Source organism: Zalophus californianus, chromosome 10 (assembly GCF_009762305.2).
Source record: "Zalophus californianus isolate mZalCal1 chromosome 10, mZalCal1.pri.v2, whole genome shotgun sequence".
NCBI lineage: Eukaryota > Metazoa > Chordata > Mammalia > Carnivora > Otariidae > Zalophus > Zalophus californianus.
This window is the reverse complement of record NC_045604.1, coordinates 10,393,406-10,410,276: the sequence shown is the minus strand read 5'-3', so window position 1 is coordinate 10,410,276 and position 16,871 is coordinate 10,393,406. Positions and strand designations below refer to the sequence as shown.

General features: G+C 40.8%; 2 protein-coding genes across 3 annotated transcripts in view; both read right to left on the bottom strand.

Annotated features, from left to right (window-relative positions):
• The window catches only part of TAF1A (TATA-box binding protein associated factor, RNA polymerase I subunit A), a 37,228-nt gene extending 28,070 nt beyond the window's left edge, over positions 1 to 9,158 (bottom strand). For both annotated transcript variants that reach the window (XM_027614237.2, XM_027614238.1), the window contains exons 1-3: positions 9,058 to 9,158; positions 7,722 to 7,854; positions 3,393 to 3,562 (exon numbers count right to left, since the gene is read on the bottom strand). In XM_027614237.2, the coding sequence (XP_027470038.1) occupies positions 3,393 to 3,562; positions 7,722 to 7,842 (291 nt within the window). In that variant the 5' untranslated portion in view covers positions 7,843 to 7,854; positions 9,058 to 9,158. The remainder of the gene's footprint in view (positions 1 to 3,392; positions 3,563 to 7,721; positions 7,855 to 9,057) is intronic.
• Positions 8,399 to 11,790, bottom strand: LOC113932647 (phytanoyl-CoA dioxygenase, peroxisomal-like). Its single transcript, XM_027611939.2, has 3 exons — positions 11,237 to 11,790; positions 9,058 to 9,292; positions 8,399 to 8,474 (listed from the first exon to the last, which is right to left on the bottom strand). The coding sequence occupies exons 1-3, from the start codon at positions 11,730 to 11,732 to the stop codon at positions 8,399 to 8,401; spliced, it is 807 nt and encodes a 268-aa protein (XP_027467740.1). The 5' UTR covers positions 11,733 to 11,790.
• Between the last annotated feature and the right edge of the window lie 5,081 nt (positions 11,791 to 16,871).

The following is a 16,871-nucleotide window of genomic DNA, read 5'->3' as shown; positions in this document are numbered from 1 at the left end:
TTACAATCTCACCTAAAACCATAAGATACCTAGGAATAAATCTAACCAAAGAGGAAAAGAATCTGTACTCAGAAAACTATAAAATACTCATGAAAGAAATCGAGGAAGACACAAAGAAATGGAAAAACGTTCCATGCTCATGGATTGGAAGAACAAATATTGTGAAGATGTCACTGCTACCTAGAGCAATCTACACATTCAATGCAATCCCTATCAAAATACCGTCCACTTTTTTCAAAGAAATGGAACAAATAATCCTAAAATTTGTATGGAACCAGAAAAGACCCCGAATAGCCAGAGGAATGCTGAAAAAGAAAACCAAAGCTGGTGGCATCACAATTCCAGATTTCCAGCTCTATTACAAAGCTGTCATCATCAAGACAGTATGGTACTGGCACAAAAACAGACACATAGATCAATGGAACAGAATAGAAAGCCTAGAAATGGACCGTCAACTCTATGGTCAACTAATCTTTGACAAAGCAGGAAAGAATGTCCAGTGGAAAAAAAGACAGTCTCTTCAACAAATGGTGTTGGGAAAATTGGACAGCCACATGCAGAAGAATGAAACTGGACCATTTCCTTACACCACACACAAAAATAGACTCAAAATGGTTGAAAGACCTAAATGTGAGACAGGAGCTCATCAAAATCCTAAAGGAGAACACAGGCAGCTACCTCTGTGACCTCGGAGGCAAGGGAAGCAAGGGCAAAAATGAACTACTGGGACTTCATCAAGATAAAAAGCTTTTGCACAGCAAAGGAAACAGTCAACAAAACCAAAAGACAACCGACAAAATGGGAGAAGATATTTGCAAATGACATATCAGATAAAGGGCTAGTATCCAAAATCTATAAAGAACTTACCAAACTCAACACCCAAAGAACAATTAATCCAATCAAGAAACGGGCAGAAGACATGAACAGACATTTTTCCAAAGACATCCAAATGGCCAACAGACACATGAAAAAGTGCTCAACATCACTTGGCATCAGGGAAATACAAATCAAAACCACAATGAGATACCACCTGACACCAGTCAGAATGGCTAAAATTAACAAGTCAGGAAATGACAGATGTTGGTGGGGATGCAGAGAAAGGGGAACCCTCCTACACTGTTGGTGGGAATGCAAGCTGGTGCAACCACTCTGGGAAACAGTATGGAGGTTCCTCAAGAAGCTTAAAATAGAGCTACCATACGATCCAGCAATTGCACTACTGGGTATTTACCCCAAAGATACAAATGTAGGGATCCAAAGGGGTACGTGCACCCCGATGTTTATAGCAGCCATGTCCACAATAGCCAAACTGTGGAAAGAGCCCAGATGTCCATCGACAGATGAATGGATAAAGAAGAGGTGGTATATATACACAATGGAATATTATGCAGCCATCAAAAGGAATGAAATCTTACCATTTGCAACAACATGGATGGAACTGGAAGGTATTATGCTCAGCAAAATAAGTCAATCAAAGAAAGACATGTATCATATGACCTCACCGATATGAGAAATTCTTAATCTCAGGAAACAAACGGAGGGTTGCTGGAGTGGTGGGGGGTGGGAGAGATGGGGTGGCTGGGTGATAGACATTGGGGAGGGTATGTGCTATGGTGAGCGCTGTGATTTGTGCAAGACTTGAATCACAGATCTGTACCTCTGAAACAAATAATGCAATATATGTTAAAAAAAAGAAGAAGATAGTAGCAAGGGTAAAATGAAGGGGGGGAAATCGGAGGGGGAGACAAATCATGAGAGACGATGGACTCTGAGAAACAAAGTGAGGGTTCTAGAGGGAGAGGGGTGGGGGGATGGGTTAGTGTGGTGATGGGTATTAAAGAGGGCACGTATTGAATGGAGCACTGGGTGTTATTATTATTATTTTTTAAAGATTTTATTTATTCATTTGATAGAGACAGCGAGAGAGCACAAGTAGGCAGAGTGGCAGGCAGAGGGAGAAGGAGAAGCAGGCTCTGCACTGAGCAGGAAGCCAGATGCGGGGCTCAATCCCAGGACCCCAGGATCATGACCCGAGCCAAAGGCAGCTGCCCAAACAACTGAGCCACCCAGGTGCCCAGCACTGGGTATTATACGCAAACAATGAATCATGGAACACTACATCAAAAACTACTGATGTCATGTATAGTGATTAACATAATAAAATTTAAAAAAATAAAATAAAAATAAAAATAAAAAAAATAACCGTCACCTGAGTTGAGGACAATTAGGTTTGATGGTAAAGATCAGAAGATTCATTTTATTTTTTTTTAAAGATTTTATTTATTTATTTGACAGAGAGAGAAAGATCACAAGTAGGCAGAGAGGCAAGCAGACAGAGAGGGAGAAGCAGGTTCCCCACTGAGCAGAGAGCCCGATGCAGGGCTCAATCCCAGGGCCCTGGGATCATGACCCAAGCAGAAGGCAGCCGCTTAACCGACTGAGCCACCCAGGAGCCCCAGAAGATCCATTTTAGATATGTTAGTGTGAGAGGGCTGTTAGATACCCGAGCGGTGATGTGGAATAGACAGCTGGAAACAGGAACACAGACGAGAAGTGACGTCAGGGTCACAGATATACAAATGGGAATCATCCATTTAAGGCTAAATTTAAGGCCATGAAACTGAATGGGCTCATCAGGAGTGAGTTCAAATAAAGACGAGGACTAAGGCCTGAGTTCTGGGGAACTGCCAAGTCAAAAGGCCAGGGAGAAGAGGAGCCTTCACAGAAGGAGGCTGTGGAAGGCCAGTGAGGCGAGAGAAAACCAAGAGACTGTAGTGTCCTGGAAGCCAGATGAAGACAGTTTATCACACAGGAGGCAGTGATCTACTGTCTCAAATCCTGCTGACAGAGCAAGTTATACGAGCACTGAGAACTGCGCACCATTGATCTTGACAAAGTAATTTGGAAGAAATGGTCATGCTGGTGGTCGGGGGACCCTAACTAGAGAGGGTTTAGAGAGAACGAGTATACACATTCTTTCAAGGACTTCTGCTGAAAGCGGAAGTGGAAAACTGGGACACACCTGTGGAGGAAGTGGGGGTCAAGAGACGATTTTAAGATGGAAGAAATAACATGTTTGTAGGATAGGAAACATCCTATAGGGAGGGGAAAATAATGAAATGGAGAAAGAAGGAAGAATTACTGGAAGGAAGGAAGGAAGGAATAGTGGGGAATCCAAGAGTTCAAACTATTTTGAGTTTCCTTTAAAATCCTTTTAAGTAAAAAGAAGTCCGAGAAACAACATCCCAATACAAACTCTCCACTCAAAACTACTTTTAGTAGCTTTTAGAAAATCAATTTGAGATTCTGCAAAAGCTCTTCAGGGTGGAGCTCCACAGGCAGAAACACTCCTCTATCTGTGACGGCCTCCAGCTGACTCGCCCGACACTTACCTCGGGGGCCGCCTGCCTCTTGTGGCTATCCGAATCTTCCAAGATCTGGAAGTAACTGTGCATGAATTCGGCAGCTTGCTGCCACTGGTGCTTCAGCAGCGCTTCTTGGATAAAGCTCAAACAAGCATTTGTTGTCTGAGCAAAATCCTTCTCCTTTTTCCCTCCAGTTGCTATAGATTATAAAGAGAAGAGTCTTTACCCATAGTGATTGCAATTCAAGTTTAAAAAACTGATTTTTGATAAGCACCTTTTTTTTTTTTTACAGAGTTCTTTCCCTTGTTATTTCCAGTAGTCTTTTTTCTCCCCCAAAGATTTATTTATTTGAGAGAAAGAGAGAGAGAGAGAGAGCGTGCAGGAGAGAGTGCGCACAGGAGCAGGGCGCGAGGGGCAGGGGGAGAGGGAGAGGCAGGCTCCCCGCTGAGCAGGGAGCCCAAGGATGCAGGGATCAATCCCTGGACCCCAAGATCATGACCTGGGCCAAAGGCATTTGCCTAACCCACTGAGCCACTTAACCCACTGAGCCACCCAGGCACCCTGATAAGCAGAAGTTTTAACGAGTGGAACAGTAGTTATTACTTACTCAGCCCATCCCAATATCAAAGCTAGCTTCACTTGAAACAAACGCGTCCATGTCCAGCTCTGTGCTCAGTGGGGAGTCAGCTTGGGATTCTCTCTCCCTCTCCTTCCCCCTACCACAGCTTACACACGCTCTCTCTCTCAAATAAATAATCTTTTAAAAAAAAAGTGTGGAAGGACCTAATAATTCTTTATAATAGATCACTATGCAATTTCTTCATGAGTGATTCAAGAATTCAAAAACCTGATACACTGCTATAATTAAACTCTATCCAGTGTCATCTACTTACTTATATAACTAAGGTTTCTCAAAATTACATCACAATGAAAACAAAACAGAACTGAAGCTAAATCTTTTCTCATTCTGGAAACACATAACATGCCTTCACAGATGTATGAAATAAGTGGAAAAAGTGATAACCTTATTTATTTTATTAAATAAATAAAAATTTACTTTTAATTAAATTTTAACACAACTTTTAATACTTACGTTATTTTCATCAGCTGTGTACAACTGTTAATCAAGATGTCTCACTCGAGACAGAATTTTAATAAAGCCCTTCAGAATATTAACAAAAAAATAATTGAATGTAGATACAGTTTTATTGCAAAGATAAAAGTATGAAAGGAAAATAACAGTATAAAGTCTCCATCAATTAAGATCTTATTCATAAATATTTTTAAAATGGATGATGAACGGCATATCACATTCCTATGCTATTTAGATTCCACTGGATATATTTGTAAAAGTAATAAACTAATTTCATTTAAAAATGCCAACCTATGTTGGAATTTTATCTTTTGCAACTATTAAATTTCCAATACAATTTTTAGATGGCATCTTAAAACCATATAAGGCAATACCTAATTAAAAAAAAAAAAGGAAAAGCAAGCAAAACAAGTTTGAAGACTACTGCTCTACACTAGTCTTCTCAAAGTAAAACTAAAAAATACAGATCACCTGGGGATTCTGATTCTTGCTATTCAGTATGGTCCTGGAAACAAAAGCCTTTAGGATCACTGGAGATCTTATCAGGAATGCAAAATACTATGCCCCCCCAAGCTCTCTGAATAAGAAGCTGCATTTAGCAAGATTTACATACAAGTTGCCCAGGACCAGCAGCAACACCAGGGAGGTAGTCTAGAAAACTGACAAAACACCTCTTTTCTAACACCTCATTTATTCACATAAAGGAGGACCGACCTCAGGCCAAGCTCCCACCTATCTCAAGTTTTCACCGCTCAGACTGGAAATTGGACTTTACTGTCCTTAAATCCTTGTAAAATTCCCCCCTTCTGTCTTCCAACTTAGCCTAGTTACCTCAGGAATATCTCTCACTTCATTCTTTTATGAGCAAAAGATCATCTTATTTGTTGCTGATACACTTTCAAAAGTAATTGCCTAGGAAAAGAAATTTTGACATGGAATGAGGTAAAATAAAGAACCAGTGCCATCAACCCATCTCTAAAGCCCTTGAAAGAATGTGGAAACTTGTCAGTCAACAAATATATTTTTTTAAGATTTTACTTATTTATTTGACAGAGAGAGTGAGCAAGCACAAGCAGGGGGAGCAGCAGAGGGAAAAGCGGGCATGTGGGACTCGATCCCAGGACCCCGGGATCATGACCTGAGCCGAAGGCAGACACTTAACTGACTGAGCCACCCAGGCGCCCTCAACAAATATTTTTTGAGCACTATTTTGAGCCAAGTACTTTTCTAGGTACTCAACATACAGTTTTAATCCAGATTGGCCCCTGCCTTCAAAGTTTTTATTCTAGGGGGTATACCCTTCAGAACGCTGAAAGGTATCTACTAGGAAAAGAAAAATTGCTAGGCAATTCTGTTTTCCTATTACGGTTATTTATTACTACAATGTCAATATTACCTGAAATTATTTTCTCATTGCAGACATGAAGTATTGTGGGTTTAACAGGCTACCCATAACTTATGAAACATTTGTAAGCATGTAAATTCTGGTCTTATACCTATCTGCTTTCAGACTGACACAAGCTCTGTATAGAACACTGATGACAGAAACATGCCCAAGCATGTCTTAGCTAGCAGGAACTTTAGTTACTAGTTCCCTACAATGGGCGGAAATAGCACTTCCTCTTTTTTTTTTTTTATTTATTTTTTATTTTTTATTTTTTTAAAGATTTTATTTATTTATTTGAGAGAGAGAGAATGAGAGATAGAGAGCACGAGAGGGAAGAGGGTCAGAGGGAGAAGCAGACTCCCTGCCGAGCAGGGAGCCCGATATGGGACTCGATCCTGGGACTCCAGGATCATGACCTGAGCCGAAGGCAGTCGCTTAACCAACTGAGCCACCCAGGCACCCAATAGCACTTCCTCTTAAGTGCCATCCATTCAAACCATGTTTAAACCATGTGCATTCGTTAGCAAAAATAAAATGAGAGGAAAGAAACTTATTTTTGCAACACTTGCTATGCATGAGGCTCTGTGCTAGGAACTTCACATATATTATCTCATTTTTAAAAATATATTTCAGGTATTGGAAGTATAAGCTCTGAGATCCGACAGACCTGGGTTTAACTCCTGATACCAACCCTTAGAGTTTAATTTCTTTGAAATTCATTTCCCTCATCTCTAAAACGCCCAGCACATGGATTTGAGGATTAATTTCCTGAGATGATTAAAAGAGATAATATTTAAACTAAAAGATAAAGAAATAGGAGCAAGTTCTAGGAGCTAAAGAATCTCAGTCAAGGGGAAAGATGGCTAGGTTAAGAGAGATGGATTTGAAGGCAATAAGCGTCAGTTCTAATATAGTCCCAGAACTACACCATCCAACATGCCCATTTACAGATAACCACTTCTTTTATATATTCTTACAGGAAATATACCCCACAGAAATTCTTGTTTATATTTACTTGCTTATATTTATATGTATATGGGGAAAATACTCTTTTTTTTTAACTCTATTACAGATCAATTCTGTTAGTAATAATTTCAATGCGGGGCGCCTGGGTGGCTCAGTCGGTTAAGCGTCTGCCTTCTGCTCAGGTCATGATCCCAGCGTCCTGGGATTGAGCCCCGCATCGGGCTCCCTGCTAGGCGGGGAGCCTGCTTCTCCCTCTCCCTCTGCCTGCCTGTCTGCCTACTTGTGCTCTCTCTCTCTCCCTCTGTCAGATAAATAAATAAAACCTTTAAAAAAAAAAGGGAATAATTTCAATGCAATTCAATATAAATAACTTTTGTTTTTTAAGATTTTATTTATTTATTTGTCAGAGAGAGAGCAAGAGAGAGCACAAACAGGGGGAGTGGCAAGCAGGGGGAGAAGCAGGCTTCCCGCAGAGCAAGGAGCCCTATGAGGGACTCAATCCCAGGACCCTGGGATCATGACCTGAGCCGAAGGCAGACGCTTAACTGACTGCGCCCCCCAGGCGCCCTCAACAGAAACTTCTTAAAAACACTTCCTACATATGTACTCCTCAATGGCCATATTTTCTTCACCTATGTATCCCCAATATTTAGCCAATGCTAGGCATATAAGTATTGCTAGAGGAAAAAAGAAGTGTATCTACCACAATACAGACTGTTATTAGTTCAAACGAAAAGTAGCAAAAAAGATCTATTCTTTTTACGATTTTTTTGCTTACAGCCTCAAAAACCCTCATACAGTCCCATTCTGAAAACTGAATAAATCAGCCTGGTTATTCACTCTGTACCCATATTGAACCCTATCATCTCCTTGCATTAAAGTTAAAATGGCTGTACATTATTTTACTTACCCACAGTCCCTATATGCTTTTGGAGCCAAGGAAAAGACATTCCTGTACCAGAGAATACACATGATTCCTCCTGGTCATCCTCTGTCTTGGGCCTTATCAATTCTTCACTGAAATCACTCATACCTGTTCCAAACTGAGAGTATCAGTTACTTTCTGTACATCTTATCTCACAGTCTTCTTAGTTATACAGAAAAACTGCCATCTTTTTATCTAGTAAATAACGTCCGATCAATAAAAATCAATTCTATCAGGTAGCTCCTTTAAAGTAAGAAATAAATTATGTCAGCAGAAGCCAAAATAAATGATCCATTCAAAAAAATTTTTTAATCTTTACTCCTATGTTACAAGAACATACAAAGATAGATAAGATAATGCTCCTTAATTAAAAAAAAAAAAAAAAACACAACTCAAGTCTAGAGGAAGAAACAGCAAAATGACACATAATAATAAAGCAATACAAGCACAATAATAGGAGCAGTGGTAAATATATATTGGTCCCTTTCTATACACCAAGCATATAAATTATCTCATTTAATCCTTATAAAAATCCTGAGGAAAGTACTATTATTTTCTTCCATTTTCATGTTGAAAAAACTGAGGGACTTAATTAAATTATATAACCTGACCCAACGTCGTAAGAAAGGTGAAGACAATATGCTAGAAACTAGAACATCAAACTACTTGGCATGAACAGAGTCTTGGGTCTGCGTGGAGGAGGGGGTCAGAAGACAGAACTGATGACGGGAAAAGAATCTAGAAAGAGAGCCATATACCCAGCTAAGTGTGGACTTAATCCTCAAGATGCTCAGGGCCCTTGTACCTCTTCCCTCATATCCAGTCAATTATTAGGTCCTGCTGATACTACCTGCTGGAATTTCTCCAATTTTCCCTCTTCTCCGCAGTCCTACACCACTACTACCCTAGTTCAGGACATCTTCAAACTGTGTCTCCATCACTGAATCAGCTTTCTAACTAGTTAACCCGCCTCAAATTCTGCTATTCCACGTTATAGCCAGAATACACCTTTTAAAATCAAATGCTGTGGTTTAGGAGCATGGGTTTGAAGTTAACACCTAAATCTGCATCCGACGCACATTTTAAAGAGTCCTTACAGAAGAAGCTCTCCCTTCCCAAATTCTCAAAAACTAAGTCGGTGCTATGCAGTTGCCACGGTAACCACCATAGCTTCACACCCCTTCCGCCTCTTTCCCAGAAATAAAGGTTTCAGAACATCAGGAGAAAATATCAGCAGAACATGGGTGAATCCTAGCACAGCCCTTCAGGTTCTACTTTGGAACGCTGGCAATGACTGATGAACAGGAGAAGCGGCACTTACCTGCCCAACGCCCAATCTTTCGGCAACTCTAAACGCAGCCTCCCGACTGGGGAACAGCACGAGCGAAGCGCCACCTGAAGCGGAGTTGGAGACGCCCTCGTGCGAGCATGCGCAAAGTCCGCCTGCGCGTTCAGGCGGCACGCAAACGCGGCTCCGCCCCTAACTCCTCCTTCCGCAGCGGAGGCGTCGCCATCCTCCGCTCGACCCCGGAAGTGGCGACGGGTCGGTGCCCTCCCTGTGGGTTAATCCTAGTTTTACGCGTTAGTCTGTCCCATTGGAAAATGAGAGACTTCAAATGCAACTGGTGGCTGGGACGAGGGGCTGGATGAGGTGAGCAGTCCAAAAAGCAGAATGTCACTTTACCCTAGTAATTCACCGTACCAAAACCTTAAAATTTTTGCTTGGACACATCTGGGGTCACTTTTCATGAGGAACATTGATGAACTTACATGAAAGAGGGGTGAAAAGTAAGATGATTGTGAAATGAGGAGAGTGCCTGGATGGCTCAATCGTTAAGCACCTGCCTTCGGCACCCCCTGCTTGTGTTGCCTCTCTCGCTGTGTCTCTCTCTGTCAAATAAATAAATAAATAAAATCTAAAAAAAAAAAAAAAATGAGGGAAAGTTGAGGAGTTCTGGAGAAGATGACTCTGAAGAAGCAGAGGCTCATGGGAAGACAATGTGTATCTCCACATTTTGGAGGTTTGGTCTGAAGGGTCAGACCATTTTTCCATTGCATCAGAGAACAAAACTAGGACTAAGGAGTAAAAGTTAAAATGAGGTGGCTTTATAGTCATTACAAAGATTTTGTTCATACCTAAGGCTGCACAAATAATGGCAGAGGCTCCCACAGGAATCTTTGGGTTTTCCCTACACTGAAAGTGAACCATTTGAACAGAATCAGAGTATTATAGAATTGATTAAAGGATGTAGTAAGAATTTCTACAGGAATTCCTTAAAATGCCAGAAGTACTTGATTCTGCGTTTTCCTCATGAACACCATGCAGTAGCTATGAGCTTGTAAGAAAGGTCTGGGAGTGCTTGGCTGGCTCAGCTAGTAGAGCATTCAAATCTTGATCTCAGGGTGGTGAGTTTGAGCCCCACCTTGGGCATACAGATTACTTAAAAAAAAAAAAGGAAAGAAAAAAAGAAAAGTTCCTATGGCTGTTCTTGTGTTGTACCCCATTTGCCTCACTCAAGCCTGTGCTCTACAGCAAGGCTGATTTAAATGATGATGTGGTCCAGCAAGGCACACAAACGAAGTAACATGGCTGTATTCTATTCTAGAGACTTGATCTGTCTACATTTCTTCCTTTACCATGAGGTTGTTGACCTTGAAAGTAAAAGAGCTTATTATTTTTCCAGCAAATTGTGTTTATTCAGGAATTGCAATTTGGAACAAAAGAGCTATAGCAAAAGCCATAGACAAGTCCAGAGAACAAAGGAGAGTACCACTCTTCTATATAGGAAAGGGGAGAGTTGGGAGGAGCTGTTATAAACAAGAAGTCCATTGGAGTAAACTGGGGCTTTGAAGTGTCGTGGCTTTTCATTGGCTGAGTTGTGACAGTTTTTCATTGGCTGGGCCTTTACTGGGCAAGGAGAAAATCCTCCTTTTTCCTACTGGGATAGTGAAGTAGGTTTCTTCCTGTTGGGAATGCAAGATCATCTCTTCCTTTTGGGTCTGCAGAGGGTTGCAATGCGGCCTGAGAGCTCCCCTTTCTGGCCTCCCAGCTCCATCTACAAAAGGTTTCCTTTCTTGAATTTCACAAGGTATAATTTCACTCAAACCAACCCAGAACTGATTTTGTAAAACTACAAATCTATTCTCTCACAAAAGTGGAGAAGAAATCTTTTACTTACTTTAACATTCTCAGACAACTTGAGGTACTGTAGGTAAAAAAAAGTTAAGAATGAATATTTTTTAAAAAGATATATTTATTTATTAGAGAGGGAGCAGGAGTGCCTGTGTGAGAGAGGGGAGGGGCAGATAACTTTTCCTTTAAAAGTTTCACTTACACACTGACGTTCCTTTTTTTTTTTTAAAGGACATATATATTTATTTATCAAAGTTTAACAGTTATACACACAGGTATAGTTAGAACACCCTAAATTTTTTTTTCTTTTTCTCTCTTTTTTTTTTTTTTTTTTTTGGCTTCTCCATAACAAATAAGAGCCCTTTACCACAATCTGGAGGTTTGTTTATCAGCATTGTATGCATGGCCATAATATTGGGTCCAGTGAAGCCCTCCACATATTTCAGAATCTCAGGGAGAGTGCAGTATCTGAAGAGTTCCTTGTCTTCTTGAAAATCTTGGACCTTTGAAACTGTCTTTTCACTTGGCATATATTCTGATTTTGCAATGGACACATCTCTCATTATCATTATTTGCTCTGGTTTCACCTCCCCTTGGCAGAGCCTTTCAAACTTGCTCCTAAAGCGTTTAATATCAGCATCAGATACCAAATTTTTAATGACAAGAAACCCATTTTCTTCATAAAATTGTTTCTGTTCTAGGCTTAGAACGTTATTATCCCGAGTATACTGGAATTGTGGAGGATGGAAACTGTTAGGAGAAACAGCCCCTGAAGTGGGGTGAGTCACACCGGCCCTGGCCAAACACTGGCCAAGGTGTCCCAGCACGATGCTCAGGCGGGCACCAGCACGGGACTGGTTCATGGCTCCGGCGAGGAGACAGTTGACCAGGCCTCAGTCCTGTCTCTGGGCAGCAGGCGGGGCAATGAGCATAAGGAGCCCTGGCCGAGCGTGCAGAACTCCTGTGCGGAGTTACACCGAGCCTCCCGGGTCCCCGCACTGGGCCACCATACAGTGAAGACTTCCTGCCCACACACCCAGCTCTTCAGTGATCACAGAGATCCTCCCCTAAACTGACATTCCTTATCTGTTCATTCATTATGACTATGTCTTCCTTTAAGTCCTTGAAAATAATAATGAATGTTACTTAATTTTTTTTTCCTAATCCCCAAATCTGGGTAATCTCACAGAAATTTTTTTATAGACTACTTCTCTCTTCTGGTTCACATTTTCCTATCTCTTTGTACGTTTGATAATAAATAATTGTATGTTAGCTAATTGTAGGTAATACATTATAGGGAGTCTGGATTATGTTGTCTTCCTTTAAAGGGTATTACATCTGTGCATTATGCAAATTAATTACTGGTGGGTCCTTTTGTTAGGTTAGCCTTGGGACTATTATTAGCAGCATGTGTCCATTTTGGTTTTATACTCGGCCCTAGCATGTGCCTCTTACTTTTTTGCATGGTTCTTTCTCTTAGGGCTTGATTCTGGATTCTCAATTAAGTGCCCAAAGTATTAGTGAAGTTGCTGCTCTTGGGCTGGGCTGGAAATCCAATGTCTCTTAGCACTGCATGATTTTTAGTATCACTCTTCACCCTTCCTCCTGCAGCAGGCAAACTTGCCTGGCACATTTGTGTCCCTCCACCCCAACACATGAACATGCATGCACACACACACACACACACACACACACACACACACACACACACTACAGCTCAGGTATTCTAACCTGCAAAATTCCAGCCACTTCAGTAACTTTGACCTCTGATAACACTATCTTCATCTCAGAAAGGCCACTACTTTACTTGAGTTTCACCTTCCTAATTATGGAGTTTACCATGTGTGTTTTGTTCTCAAGTATGACAATCATGTGCTGCTTATTTATTGATGCCTGAAAATAGTTGCTCTAAGTAGTTTGTCTAGTTTTATACTCTTCTGTGGCAGAAAGGCAAGTCTAATGCAGTTACTCTATCCTGATTCAAAGTAAAAATACTGCATTCCTTATATCCTTGTCCATCATAGTGATAGACACCCACTTAAGCCAAATAACATAGAAACCTTGTAAAATCTCTCAGATTGGACAACAATTTCATCGTTGATGGAGTCCAAAATCAATTTAAAAAGTACATTTCAAAATAGTCTCTGAAAAACTGGCCAAAAGTTGCAAGGCAATCAGACTGAACTGACCATATATTTTACTCAGAGCTTTATGAGTATGAGATCTACAATCAGCAAAAAAATAAAAGTTAATGATAGACTTATAAAATGTCCTACTACAATCCAATAGACAGCCTCTTATGATACTTTCATATGTTAGATGATAGTTGTGAAATTATTACACATATTGGGGCACCTGGGGGGCTCAGTGAAGCATCTGCTTTTGGCTCAGGTCATGATCCTGGGGTTCTGGGATTGAGCCCCATGTCAGGCTCCCTGCTCAGTGGGGTGTCTGCTTCTCCCTCTTCCTCTGCCCCTCCTCCCACATGAGCACATGCTTGTGCGCACGTTCTCTCTCTCTCTCCCCCCCCAAATAAATAAAATCTTCTTAAAAAAAGAAATTATTATACATATTAATGAACACATTCAACTCATGGAGTAAGACATTATTCCCAACTATGTTGAAAAAATGTCATTATCTGTATCCCAAAAATTAGATCCACCTCAAAATTCTCTAGAAAAGACATTTCTTAAATCTCACCAAAATAACTCTACCAGGTTTTTTCACCTCTGACATGACACAGTGTCAAGCTTTCTAGTCCTAAATGCACACCTTTTACAAGGAATAGATATTGATCCTAGAAACTACCATCTCCTTGATCTCCTTTCATGAACCCATTCTAGTCGTAGAAAAAGAAAAACTGGGGCGCCTGGGTGGCTCAGTCGGTTAAGCATCTGCCTTTGGCTCAGGTCATGATCCCAGGGTCCTGGAATTGAGTCCCGTATCAGGCTCCTTGCTCTGTGGGGAGCCTGCTTCTCCCTCTGCCTGCCGCTCCCCCTACTTGTACACTCTCTCTCTCTGGCAAATAAATAAATAAAATCTTTAAAAAAAAAAAAGAAAGAAAGAAAGAAAAGGACGCCTGGGTGGCTCAGTCATTGAGCGTCTGCCTTGGGCTCAGGTCGTGATCCCAGGGTCCTGGGATTGAGCCCCACATCGGGCTCCTGGCTAGGCGGGAGGCCTGCTTCTCCCTCTCCCACTCCCCCCTGCTTGTGTTCCCTCTCTCACTGTGTCTCTCTCTGTCAAATAAATAAATAAAATCTTTTTTAAAAAGAAAAATTATTTGTGCATATTTTCTGCTGACTTTTAACTTTTAATCTATGGCAGGGGTCAGCAACTTTTTCTGTAAAAAGATAATACATATTTTAGACTTTTCAGGTGATATGGTTTCCATCACCACTATTCAGCTGAGCTATTGCAGCACAAAAGCAGCCATAGATGAATGTAAACAAATTAGCATATCTGTGTTCTAGTAAAACCTTGTTCACAAAAACGGGTGGCAGACTGGGTTTGGCCTGTGGGTCACAGTTTGCCGACCGTTGCTCTAGAGTACTAATTAAAGTTTAGTCTCACAACAGAGATTTGCTTGTGATATATATACACATGCATACACTTATAAAAATACATAAGCATACTAGTGATAATTTTTGCATCCAAAAAGAGATCTACTAAAAAATAATTACTGATATCATCATACATCTCAGTCCTTATGACTGTCACTGACTATATAGTTAGTGCTTCACCTGAGTACTCAAACATACAGTCAGTAGATGTTAATGCTGAGAAGTAATTTTACTGTTCTATTGTAGAGAAATCTGATTATAATTGGGTAAATGACATCAGCCATCACAAAGATGATATCCATTTATTACAATTATTATCCTAATACACCTATGTATGGCATCTGAACCTATATTCTCCTATGTTTTAATTAAGAAACATGTTCTTGGGGTGCCTGGGTGGCTCAATTGGTTAAGTATCTGACTCTTGGTTTTGGCTCAGGTCATGATCTCAGGTCCTGGGATTCAGCCCGGCATCAGGCTTCACACTCAGTGGGGAGTCTGCTTCCCCACTTTCTCTCTCTCCCTCTGCCCCTCCCCCCAGCTAATGCACACACTCTCTCTCTCAAATGAATAAATACAGTCTTAAAAAAAGAAACATGTTCTTTCATTAAGAAAAAAACCTACATCCATTCCAAATAATTCAAAATGTGCCCATTTGATCAACACAAAGAAAAGCAATACAATTTATTCAGATCTAAATTTAAATGTGAGAAGGTGGAAATAGAGCAATATACAACCCTTCTTGGAAGAAGAAAAATACAAATTCAGAAATGTGAGATGTCCATTAAGGTGGTATTAGTTTTAATGACAAACAAACTATAAAGCAAAGTCATTTGGATTATAGGGACTTTTTTTTTTTTAGGTTGATGTTATAATCTTTCTTTTAGCTGATGAGAGAAACTACAAAATACAGAATATAGAATATTTTTAAACATGGAGGCATTTTTTCTAAGATTTTATTTTATTTTTTTAAGATTTTATTTATTTATTTGACAGAGACAGACACAGCGAGAGAGGGAACACAAGCAGGGGGAGTGGGAGAGGGAGAAGCAGGCTTCCCGCCAAGCAGGGAGCCCGATGCGGGGCTCGATCCCAGGACCCCGGGATCATGACCTGAGCCGAAGGCAGATGCCCAACGACTGAGCCACCCAGGCACCCCTCTAAGATTTTATTTTTAACTCATCTCTATACCCAGTGTGGAGCTCAAACTCACAACCTCAAGATCAAGAATCACATACTCCACCAATTGAGCCAGCCAGGTGCCCCAAACAGGTGCTTTTTAACTGATCAGATTTTAACAAAAGTCTCAAGCAGTGCATCTCAACTAGGAGAGTGGTTGCCTTACCAAGGGGAGTTTGGGAGTGCATGGGGGCAATTTTTATTCTGTTGCTATGACTAAAAATGCTACTGAAATTTCATGGCTAGGACCAAGGTTGTTGTATATCCTGCAATTGGTTGGACTGTCCCACCTAAAATGCCAATAGAGTCTAGCAAGAAACATTGCCTAAACTAGTAACATGCTCTGGTCCCTTATTTACCCATAATTGTGTTTTTCTACAATTTAACATGAAGGGATAAGGGCTCTTGTGCAGTCTCGTTGTTGTATTACCCATATAAATGTCATTCTTGGTTTCTTTATGTTTGTCAAGAACGGTTAACATGTTTAAGATAATTATAAGAAATAAATAATAAAGAGGCACTGGGGTGACTCAAGTTGGACTCATGATTTTGGCTCAGATCATGATCTCCTGGGATGTGAGATCCAGCTCCGTACTCAGTGGGGAGTCTGCTTAAGATTCTCTCTTGGGGCACCTGGGTGGCTTAGTTGGTTAATTGTCTGCCTTTGGCTCAGGTCATGATCCCAGGGTCCTAGGATCGAGCCCCGCATCGGGCTCCCCATCTGCTTCTCCCTCTGCCCCTCACCCTGATCGTGTTCTCTCTCTCTCTCTTTCTCTCACTCTCTGTCTCTCAAATAAATAAAATCTTTAAAGGAAAAAGATTCTCTCTCTCTCCCTCTCCCCCCACTCACACTCTCTCTCTCTCTCTAAAATAAATAAATCTTTTTAAAAAAATAAATGATAAAAGCATGACTAGTGTAGGAGCTTAATGATGACCATAGTTTATGCTTTTCATTAAAGATTTTAGATTCATCTAAAGAAGCAATGAAATTCTTAGATATTCCAACAAAAATCTCAACCTATAATCACAAACAAAATATTGGGGGATTTGAGATAACTACCATCATTCTTTCTCTTTCTGCAGAAGCTCCAAAAGAGCTTGGCCAAAAATATTTTATATCCTGTAACAGAATTTTAAGCTTTGTTTTTCTTTAAGTGTATGCAAAATAGGGTTGCCTGGGTGGCTCAGTTGGTTAAGCGTCTGCTTTTGGCTCAGGTCATGGTCCCAGGGTCCTGGGATTGAGCCCGGCATCGGGCTCCCTGC

Bases quoted from the DNA above. Each gene is read 5' to 3' on its own strand.
- LOC113932647 (XM_027611939.2), bottom strand. From the start codon at position 11,732: ATGAACCAGTCCCGTGCTGGTGCCCGCCTGAGCATCGTGCTGGGACAC. The intron at 9,293-11,236 runs GTAAAGGGCTCT...ATTAACCCACAG, and splicing joins AAACAAACCTCCAGATTGTG to GGAGGGCACCGACCCGTCGC. The intron at 8,475-9,057 runs GTAAGTGCCGCT...CTCTCTTTCTAG, and splicing joins AAAGATTGGGCGTTGGGCAG to ATTCTTTTCCCGTCATCAGT.